This window comes from Phaseolus vulgaris, chromosome 1 (assembly GCF_051622355.1).
Source record: "Phaseolus vulgaris cultivar YP4 chromosome 1, ASM5162235v1, whole genome shotgun sequence".
In the NCBI taxonomy this organism is placed as follows: Eukaryota; Viridiplantae; Streptophyta; class Magnoliopsida; order Fabales; family Fabaceae; genus Phaseolus; species Phaseolus vulgaris.
The window spans coordinates 21,371,552-21,382,591 of record NC_143498.1 but is presented as its reverse complement, the minus strand read 5'-3'; the positions used below and the strand labels follow the sequence as shown (position 1 = coordinate 21,382,591).

Here is an 11,040-nt window from a genome sequence, read left to right as displayed (position 1 = left end):
GTCAAAAGAATTAATGTGGTGTGTTTAACTGAAATGAAAAATATGAATTTTAAAGTGCGTCGTTAAAACCTTCTCGGTCGAAAACCCTCCATAGGGATAAAATGACTATGTGAGGAAAGAGTACACTATTTATTACAATTTAACTATAATAAAATTTGAGATGCGTGACATTCCACGTTCTTGGTACAATTTTGCTTGATAAAAACTCTAAATAACAAGCTCCACCGTCCGTCGTGTCTTTAATATAGAAAGGTGCTTCCCAGAGAATTTGCCCTCGTTCTTTCTAGCATCATCGTGCATTCTCTAGACCAAGTCCCCCTTTTGAAAATCTCGAGGTGCTACCTTTGAATTATACCTTCTTGTCGCCCGAAACTTGCAAGCTTAGTCTCTTATCCTGCTCTTGTCTCTAAATTCATTGATTAGGTCGAATCCTGCTGATAGGCTTTCTTCATTAATATTTCGATCAAATAATTGACGTCGTAAAGAGGGTTCTCCGACTTCAACTAGGATCAGAGCTTTTGTACCATAGGTCAGGCTGTATGGAGTTTCTTGAGTGGTGATTTGGGTTGTGCATTTGTAAGCCCACAAGACTTCAAGAAGTTCATGGGTCCATTTTCCTTTAGCTGGGCCAAGTCTCTTTTTCAATTCGTTAAGAGTTATAGTTTTGGCAACTTCAGCCTATCCATTGGTTTGAGGGTGATTTACTGAACTGGTGATGTGCTTGATATCGAGTTTCTCATAAAACTCAGCGAGTCCCCGATCGATGAATTACCGACTGTTGTTAGTGATGATGACATGAGGTATCCCAAAATGGCATATGATATTCTTCCATACTAAAGTTTGGACATTTAGTGTTGTGATGGTCGTTAATGGCTCGACCTCTATCCACTGAGTGAAATAATCAATTCTAACAAAGAGGAACTTACACTGTCCTTTGCCTTGGCTGAAGGGCCCAATAATGTCCATTCCCCACTTTGCAAAAGGCATGGAGAGAGAATATAATGAAGATTCTCGGGCTTCTGGTGAAATAAAGTGTCGTATTCTTAACCCTTTGGGCTTTTTTGAGCAAACTCTGTGCAATCACCCTGCACGGTCGGCAGTAGTATCATGCCCTTAGCACTTTTGCAGCCATTGTTCTTGCTTCTGAATGAGTTCTACATACTCTCTTGTGTATTTTGGACATGACATAGTCAGTTTGCTCTTGTGATATACATTTCAATAATGGTCAAGTGTATCCTCGTTGGTAGAGATCAAAACCAATAAGGATAAACCGAGCAGTCTGTTGCCTCATTGTTTTTTCCTCTTGTGTTTCGCATTCATTGTTCCGCATTCGCCATTTTCTAAAAATTGTTTGATAGATGCCATCCAGTTTTCCTTTTCATTAGTTACCATGCATTCTTCTGTGTTGACGCTAGGATTCTTGATTTTTATGTAGATGACCGACTGGTGAAGCTCTTTCTTTTTAATTGTAGCTAACCACGAAATCAGCTCTAACATTTTGTTGTTGACAAATGTGATCAATTTGAACATTTATAAATATAGACATTAAATTTCGAATGAGGTGGTAATACTTTTGTAACAAAGACTCTTTCACTTCAAATTCCCCTTTAAGTTGTCCGTCCACAAGTTGAGAGTCACTTCCACAAATGAGTTTTTGAGCTTCCATGTCATATGCTAAATTGAGGTCGACTAGAATGGTCTCATATTCAGCTTGATTGTTTGATGTTTTAAAATCAAACTTCAATGGTTGCTCAAGGAGAATACCGCTCGGGCCCTCAAGCACTACTCATGCCCTGCATGACTTGGTATTAGATGAGCTATTCACATGCAAAGTCCATTGCGGATCATTAGCCTCGGTTGGATGAGGGTTGAGTTTAGCTATAAAATCCGCTAAAGCTTGAGATTTAATTGCCCCCCTTGGTTGATATTAAATCTGAAACTTGGATAATTCAAATTCTCATCCAATCATTCGTCTGACCAAATCAAGCTTAGCTAGAATCTTCATAATTAGGTAGTCGGACTATTATGCGATGATTTTGAAAATACATTTGCAGTCTTCGTGCGGTGACCACTAGTGCTAAGGCTATCTTTTTAATCATTTGATAGCGAACCTTTTCTCCATGTAGTACTTGGCTAATAAAATAAACTGGTCATCTTCCTTTTCAATATCTTGTACAAGAGCTGCATTGACCGCTTCTTCTGAGACTGCAAGATATATTACAATTGTTTTTTGAGTATCTGATTTTTGTATGACTGGTGGGGCTGCCAAGAAGGCTTTTAAATGGATAAAAAATTCTTCACACTCTTCTATCCATTGGAACTTAGCTGCTTTTTGCAAAAGCTAGACGATGGGCTTAGTTTTTTCTACTAACTTCGGCACAAATCTGGAGAATGTTGTAAGTCGTCGGAGGCCAAATGTTCTTGTCGGTTGACCTACTCGCCGGTTAACTCTGTTGACAAACTTTAGCTCCGTCTGTCTCTTATAGAATCGGTTCTGCATCTTGTTGCACTGGAACATTGCTCCGTTGAAACAGAGAGGACTCTACCTGTTGATTGCACTCTGACGATCAAGTCAGTACAGGGCTTATAAGAAACAAGAAGTAACAAGTTTCAGTCTTAAAAACAACATCCCTTAACCTGGGATCCCAAGTCCCTTTTATAGTTTACCTTTAGTAACAGCTTTCTATCATGAGAATATAATCTTAACTGAAAGCATACTCAACAAGAAAATATTTTGTTCAAGGGCACATCCTCACGGTGTTGCAACAGGAAAAAATCTTTCCTTCATGGAGTGCGTAAAATAATAACAGAATAATCACCAGGGTACCAACTCATGTACCAGCATCAATGCTCCATTCTGTTTACGTAGACACCTATAGCGTGGCGCTACGCATCGTACATGAAACCTAAACTTTATGTGCCAACTAGACCCCATGCATACTAAGCGCATCCCTAGGTCCATAAATACCCCTTGCTGGCCACCTAGACCTCATGCACGAAGGGCTACACTAAACATAAAAATACATACATCCAAGGCCCAATCACATGGCCCACCAACTTGGCCCAAGAGTCGAGCTAACCTGACTACGACAAGTGCTGAGGTCCGACCTCCAAGTCCTGAGCTCTATGCGTTCTAGTCCAGTAGATGACCAAGCACGAAGACCAATTGTGCGAATCAACGGTTCCTCTCGTACTAGGTTGAATTATTATTGTGACACTATCATCAGTAGGGTAAAACTAACCTGTCTCACGACAATAAGTTTATACAAACTGGTTCAAAATGATTTATTCCTTATATTCATAATCATAATAAAATTTATACAATAAATTTGAGTTTTTAGAAAATTAATGTATTTTCTTTTTTTAAAATTGTGTTAAAACTGTTGTATAATTGTCAGAAATCCAATAAATATTTTTTAAATTGAACACTTCATCAATACGTGTCATATAGTGTTGGTCTCTGATACGTATGTCCGACACGAACACGTCTTTTAAGAAGAGTGTCTGAGCCTCTATTATAAAGAAATGAAAATATTAAAAAAGGACAACTAATATTAAACTTATCTTAATTTAATAAAGTTTTACTCGGGTTATCAAATTTTCAACAATGCTAACTTTAAAAATCTTAGAAAACTTAAAAACACGTTTTAAATTTTAAGACTAAAGAAATGTTCTTAAATTTAGAGGACTACTAAAATTAATTTTAAATTACATATTTAAAAATCAATTTCATATTTGATAGACTAAAAGATCACTTTTAGATTAAGAGGTTAAAATAAAATTTAATCCAAATTTAGGGACTAATATTTTTATTATTTATCTTTCCCTCCGATAATTTTTCTAAGCTACAATTATACAGGTAATCCTTTCCTTTATAGGGGTCAATATTTCTATGAAATAATAATCAATGTCATCAAAATTCTACATACAGGTTGACTTATATTACAAAGTGAAAACACATTTGTAGATTTACAGTACAAGAAGTTTGCAGAAGCCTGCTACAATCTGAACATCAACCACCATGCACTTACTGTTCCACAAAGTAAAATAAAACATAGTGAGAAATAAAATTGCAAAGTGTTAGAAAGGACATTATGTCGAAATAAAAGTTTATGGCTCATCATTTGCAAAGACCATCATTCTGGTATACTTATTATTCCCTAAACTGAGTAGGAATGTTCTAAAATATAATCATAATTATAGTCATACATTTGTTTTCTCTTCTATTTTAACCCTATTTCCAATACCTTACTTTTCTATCACATATTCTTGTTAGTCATCTCATAAATAAATTTTATTTTTTTTAATCAATAACAAAATATTATATTTAAATATCACCTCAAAACATAAGAATTTCAACATATTACTCCAAATTCCAAAAGGTAGAAAATTCCAAAAGGTAGAATCAGTATCAGTTTCCCAATTCTGAATGTTTCTCCTTGACTACCGTCTCCTCTAATACTTCCCACACATCCTATACTTCCAATTGGATTACAATTTGTCTTTTCTTTCTTGTTAGATAGTTCACATCAAATACAAATATAATCAAATTTTAATATATAAATATAGCATAAACATCACCTACAATCTAATCAAATTTTAATATATAAATATAGCATAAACATCATCTACAAGGTGATTTGTGAGATCGAGTTAAATCTTAAATCCATTTTTTTAATATGATTATTATGTCATCTAATATCAAATCTCCCATTATTTCCACATACTCCAAATGTTCAGTCTTATAGCGTGAACAAGTGTCCTTGTAAATATTAGATTGATTAGGGACCAAATATATAATGTATAAGTGAAGTGTAAACCTAACATTACAAACCTCACTTTACAAATTTAGTTATAAAACCTAACATTACAAACCTCACTTTAGTTATAAGTGAAGTATAATCTTAACATTAAAAACCTCACTTTGTAAGATTAAGATTAAGTTAGAGTCAAAATCCGCTTTATAGGAATTCTCTTTCATCATCTAAAATGAGATAGACATTCATATTTTGGAGAAATGTAATAATATTACTTTTGAAAGGAATGTTTATTTTCATATTTTCTTTTTCTTTTTCTAAATATACGTTATTATTATGGAGAAGCTTTAGATAAAACTTATACATAAATTAATTTAAATTAAATTAAATTAATTTATGTATAAGTTAAAAATTTGATTTGGGAAAAGTAAATGTAAGAAAGTTTCTACTTTATACATAAATTAGTTCTAACTTTTTTTTTTTTTATTCTCATTTTTTGTTATTTTCTTCCTTTTAAAAATACTTATGTATAAATTTACCCAAATTACCTATACCATATCTACAAATTACGTCAATTGCATCCTATCACTTATACAAATAGATTAATAGACTTATACACTAATAAACCATTTAGTCTTCCTCTAATTGTCCAAATTTGAATTTAGTCTCCCAATTTTTATATTTTCGAATTTGTTTCTCTAACTATTTTTATTTATGTAATTTTTGTTCATCCCTTACCATAACATTGTACCTCTAACATAAATGCTAAGTGTAATAATATGTCACGTCTACATAGACGTACATATGTGATAGTCTTACATGGTGTCAAGTTAACATTCCCATTAAAATATTAGATATCAAGTTATTAGATGAACCAAAAATTGTATATTTAAATTATTTAGGGGATTAAATTTATGAAAAAAAATAGTGAGACCAAATTTGAATTTCAACTATAGCTGTAATACTAAAAATTTAATTAAGCCTACACATTATTTTTAGGCATATTACCGACATGGATGAAGGGCAAAAAAGTAAGACAGAAATTAGAGTTTTAAGAAATTACCTTCGAAGAACCTTGAGCTGCGGAGCACTTTGAACAAATCCATGGACACACTGCTAGACACTTTGTTCTATTGCTTTGATCTGAATTCCACGCTTCAAAAGGGATTTATAGGCTGGAGTTTTTGACCATTCATCAATTTCACTAGCACGTAGAACAGGAAGAGGATGTGACAGTTGCCTTGTTTGTGCATTCCTAATCAGCAGCCAGAAGTTAGATTCTGAATGGAAAGAAATCCCAACATAATTTTCCAGTGCCCTAAACATGCAAACCTTATATACCACCCAATTGGGCTGGAAGCAGCTTTTTCATAAGAGCGAGCTTGCTCCAGGAATGCGTCCACATTTAGTTGATCAGCCATAGATGGACATCCCCCAGCTAATTTCATGAGGACAGAGATGACGACCTCTTGTGGGGTTGGGGAATGAAAAATTTATAATTCAGTATTTCAATCAATATACAATAATAACCAATTTACATGTATCAGCATAGTAGCATACCTTAGGGTCTTGAGCAACAAGAAGAGCTGCTCGATCACAAGTCAACTCAGCTGCTCGAAGCCAGCGGAATAGCTGCTCTTCCAAAGTTCGAGCTATCATACCACCAATGCCTACACCAAATGGCACTAGTTATGATATGAAAAATTGAGTTGAACAAAGAATGAATCATGTTCTCATCAATATTAAAACAAGAGCTGCAACGGATAGGGTTAAATATATATCCACTGTCAATAAGCTACCCTTCAAAGGTCAATGAAAAAAGTTTGAAAAAAAATTGCATTATGAGAGTTTTTAAGGTTGTTATACTCAACTAGTGATAAGAGTGACATGGATTTTATTCCCAGTTCTATCCGTCGGAGTAAGAGAAAAAAATGTTTCTCCAACTTTGATCATTCAATTTACTTAACTACTTCACCATAGGGTATGTATACATATCCATTTGTGGGTATTAATACTCCTATGGAAAAAAAATGCTCTATGTAACCTACCAGGTACAGTATAGGCTCCAAGGGTTAGAATATTTGCGTATGTAAGCCACACACCGTGATCACATTTTAGATGACCTAGCTCATGAGCCAAAACAGCCTGTTAAAGTGAAGTGATCACAAGTTAATAACAATTTGAACCAGAACAATGACCAAGATAGCTTGAACAATAAATTGATCAGGCATCTTGGATGAGAAAAACCTATAGATCATGTAAAGGATCGTACACCCAACATCATTCAACTCGCACGGTACTTGCAAAAAAAAATTATTTGTGAAATATGAACCGGGCTGAACTTTTTTGGTTTTGAGCAGGGAGATGGGAGCAGTTCCGTGGATACTAAACTGGTTAAGAAGTTGGGTTAAACTAAAAAAAAACTGTAACAGAGAAACAAATTATAACCTGCAACTCTGCTTTTGTAAGGAGCTCCACAAGGCTGGTATGAATGACAACGAAAGGTCGTTTGCCGCTTATAGCTAATGTATATGCATTTGGCACAGGACTTTGACGAACATATAGATCAGGGGAATCAACATTTAATATTTCTGCAGCTTCGACCATTAGGTGGTAAAGATCAGGAAGCTGACAAAACAAGAGGAAAAGTTTATTCACATATTTGAGGTAACATTAGATGGCAAGAACTCAGCAGGAACCTAAATGCATTAATAGTATTTGCAGATTCATGTTGCATAAAATAAAACCATAAACTCATATTACCATTATTGAGTTGCACAGAGGAAGATTTACTAACTAAACGCAATTAAAGATAATTATGTCACATAACTCGACTGAGTGAAAATAAAAATATGAAGGACAGCTCTCATATATTTTAATCAGAACTAACATGGATAAGTTGGACAAGTTTATTTACTCATTCATCAAGAAGGGTTAGACAGACCCACATGCACATTCATATATACAAGTACACAATCAATGGAATGCACTCCGACAGTCTGATTCTTCATTTGTGAGGAATAAAATAAATGAAAGACGAATTCACACAGATAATTATAGAGATTTTCCAACATGCATTGTTTTTTCCAATGCATAAACATTTACATTTTGCTGTTCAAATATGTAAATGCATTCACAACTGTATCATAACTGTATTTTCGTCCTTTTGCAAGTAGTAACAGACAACAAAACCCTTCATTTCCACAAACAGGCAAGGACTATCCGATGCAGTAAAAGTTTATCTATTATATTGCCCATCTTCCTATAATGTCCTTTCCAGGTACTTGTTGAAGTATATTGTATTTTAATTAGTGTAAAGGATACCTGATTTTTAGAAACAAGGACGGATGTCCCGATGTTCTCAAGGAGCATGACCTGCTCAGCTACAGTGCCTGCAATTCATTTTAAGTGAACCATGTCATACAACAACCTCATCAGTTGACAGTGTAAGACTATTCAAACATATTATTGAACGTAAGGAGGCCCTTGCGTAACAAAAGCCATATGTCTGAAACATGGACCTACTACAAATGACAAATATTTTCCCACTGGTATCTGAAAGCATGTATACAGTTATGAAAAATCTTAATTAGTATAGTGGTGGTGTTTTGTGCCTCAAACATCCAGTTGAACATCATTGATTATCATATAAAAGAAGACAAATTCACTATTTATAAGGAAAAGAATAACCACGCCACAGCCATGCAGACAATATTGTGAATAGATGTGCAGACCCTGATATTAACAGATATAATAAAACCATTCATGGATCTCTTGTTCTAACTATTTATTACTTATCGTTATTTGTTCTGGTATTCTACAAAAAGTATAACGTAATGGCTAGCTGTATGGGCAAATATACATTTATGACATTTTTACCAACTTAAATAATTTCAGATACTTACTTGCATAAACTATGTGAAGTATATGACTTACATGGAAATATTCGAGGGGTATGAGTCTTAGAGATTCTTGTCTATCAAGGGCCATGTGGGAATGGAATCCAATAAGACAAAGGGTTCTATTTCATGTTTTTACGGTTTAAAAACAGAATACAATAAAATATGGAGTAAAAAAATGGCACATCTTGGTTCCACTAAATGATTGGAATATTAAGCAGAACAGAGCAAAACCTTTCTAATTCATTTGGTGTGAGGCCAAATGCTAGCTTAGTACACCTGTCTCAAGTGTACTGGGTAAATAAACTATTGACACCAATGATCGTAGCATTTGTCAGTTGATGATGACTTAATACTTATGACAAAACTTAAAATATTTGCCTATTTTTTTTAGTATTATATTTCAGTTGATGATGATTCAATACTTATGACAAAACTTAAATACATTTCCTATTTATTTTTAGTGTTATATTTTTATATAGTTTCATTTCAAGAATATATGTAATAAATGTTTGCATTAAAGGCTAGTGTTAGAAATGTAAGAAATATATAAAGATATTTAGATATTGTCTTACATTTCAAACAGTTAGCAGAAGTTACGATGGTAAAACTTCACTACTGATTGGAGAATAACACCAAATACACCTAAAGAACTTCATATAGGTTTTGTCCAATACTTTTTCCTAACCCAACTCCACAGCCAGTATGAGGGTTGTCCTCCTTCTATATACACTACTTTAGACATATCACTAGTCAACGTGAATTGCAACCACTGCATTACTAAGAATCCCCAAGTTGGGTAAACGAGGATTATATAAGAATCTTTATGTTAATATAATTTTGCATATGTACCATTACTCGGTAAATTTCCATCGTCCACTAGAAAAAAAGGGGTGCAAAAAAAAGTTAAAATTGTCCAGAACTCTTCCTAATTAGAGCGGTCTTAATATATGGATTTTGTGTCAAACGCAACCTTACAAAATTCAACTCCACAAAACTGAACTATAAGATGAGATTTTTCCCTCATTTACATACTATAATTTGATAATACTCCTCGTCAACTAAGATGTTAACAAACTACACATCCATGAAACATCATAAGAAAAACTCAATAAACCACAACACCGCTACTTAGAACACAAGGTATCTGTTTGTTACCTAGAAGAGCCTTTCCAAGTTCGTTTAATCCCGGAATTGCTCTCAGTATCAGCGTATTCTGGAACATCAAAATGAAAACCTTGCCACCAATCAATAACGCTTCCCAGAAAACAAAAATCATAAAAGAGAAAACGACTTAAACAACTCATAGAAAAAGTTAGAAAGTTGATTTTAACTCAAGAAGATAGATATTTATCGAAGACGGAAGAAGAAACGTGAAATCGGACGCACCTGTTGATCAAGCGGGTGGCGAAAGTCGTCGGCGACAAGGTCTCGGAAGGCGACAGCTGAACTAATTCGGCAAACGGGTAAACTTCCAATTTTACGGTTCTTCCGAACCTTTGGGAATGAGATCGCCGAAGCGCCGGAGAACCTGAAGCTGTCCAAGGCTAGGAAGCGGAGGGAGGGTTTGTGGAAGTGGCAGAGAGTGGAAAAAGGCGTGGAAGCCATTGGATTGAAGACACGCAATCGTGAAGTGGTTGAGAATGAGAAGTGAAGAGTGTAGGTGTGGTAGATATTTGGGGTTGGATTTGTCTAAGGTTGTTGTTAAGCGAAAGCTGGTTGTGACCACATTCGTGCCTATGGTACATGTTTCGCACCACTTCATTTTCTGTTGACTACTTCACCTTGGTAACCAATGCGTGCACGGTTGTTTTCATGTTCGCTTTGTCAAATTATATCTCACATTTTTGTGTGTCGCTTATAAAGACACACGTTTATAATTTTATTATACAGTCATAATTAACTTAGACGTCATTTTCTTTTATTTCGGTTTCATTGGATTTTACACTAGGACTTTAAAATGAACATATTGTTGGATTTTGGACTTTATGTAACTTTTAACAATTTTTAGAAGTTAATGTAGATTTATAGAAAATTTGTATAGGTATTGATGTGGGTTTTATTTTACTTGTTTGAGCGTACACGTTTTTAATTGGGCTTCTAAATTTTATTAGAGTCCATATTCCACAATAATTTCTTCAGAGTTTGCAAAATTCGAATTTAGGTTCGTAAACTATTTGATACCTAATTCTTCTTAAAATAGGGAGACAAAAATCAATTGGACAAATATTTTTAGGGTTTTAGTATTTTTCCTTTTCTACCTATTTTCATCTTTTCATATTCTTCATTTACTCTTTTGTTATGTTTATTATTATTTTCTAATGGAAAACTAAATCTTTGAGATCAATTCATTGAATCAACTACGAATTGAGTTTTGCACGTTC

At 34.2% G+C, this 11,040-nt stretch overlaps 1 protein-coding gene across 2 annotated transcripts; it reads right to left on the bottom strand.

The window, feature by feature from the left end:
- Nucleotides 1–3,781: 3,781 nt before the first annotated feature.
- On the bottom strand, nucleotides 3,782–10,490 carry LOC137813683 (Peptidase family M48 family protein). 2 transcript variants are annotated; one of them, XM_068616061.1, is made up of 9 exons: nucleotides 10,046–10,490; nucleotides 9,815–9,872; nucleotides 8,082–8,149; nucleotides 7,206–7,385; nucleotides 6,806–6,902; nucleotides 6,318–6,427; nucleotides 6,090–6,223; nucleotides 5,821–6,012; nucleotides 3,782–4,030 (listed from the first exon to the last, which is right to left on the bottom strand). In XM_068616061.1, the coding sequence occupies exons 1-8, from the start codon at nucleotides 10,262–10,264 to the stop codon at nucleotides 5,874–5,876; spliced, it is 1,005 nt and encodes a 334-aa protein (XP_068472162.1). In that variant the 5' UTR covers nucleotides 10,265–10,490; the 3' UTR covers nucleotides 3,782–4,030; nucleotides 5,821–5,873. The 2 variants fall into 2 exon arrangements, with proteins under 2 accessions (XP_068472162.1, XP_090157061.1); XM_090300935.1 differs by lacking the exon at nucleotides 6,806–6,902 and having other exon boundaries at nucleotides 10,046–10,486.
- Nucleotides 10,491–11,040: the final 550 nt, after the last annotated feature.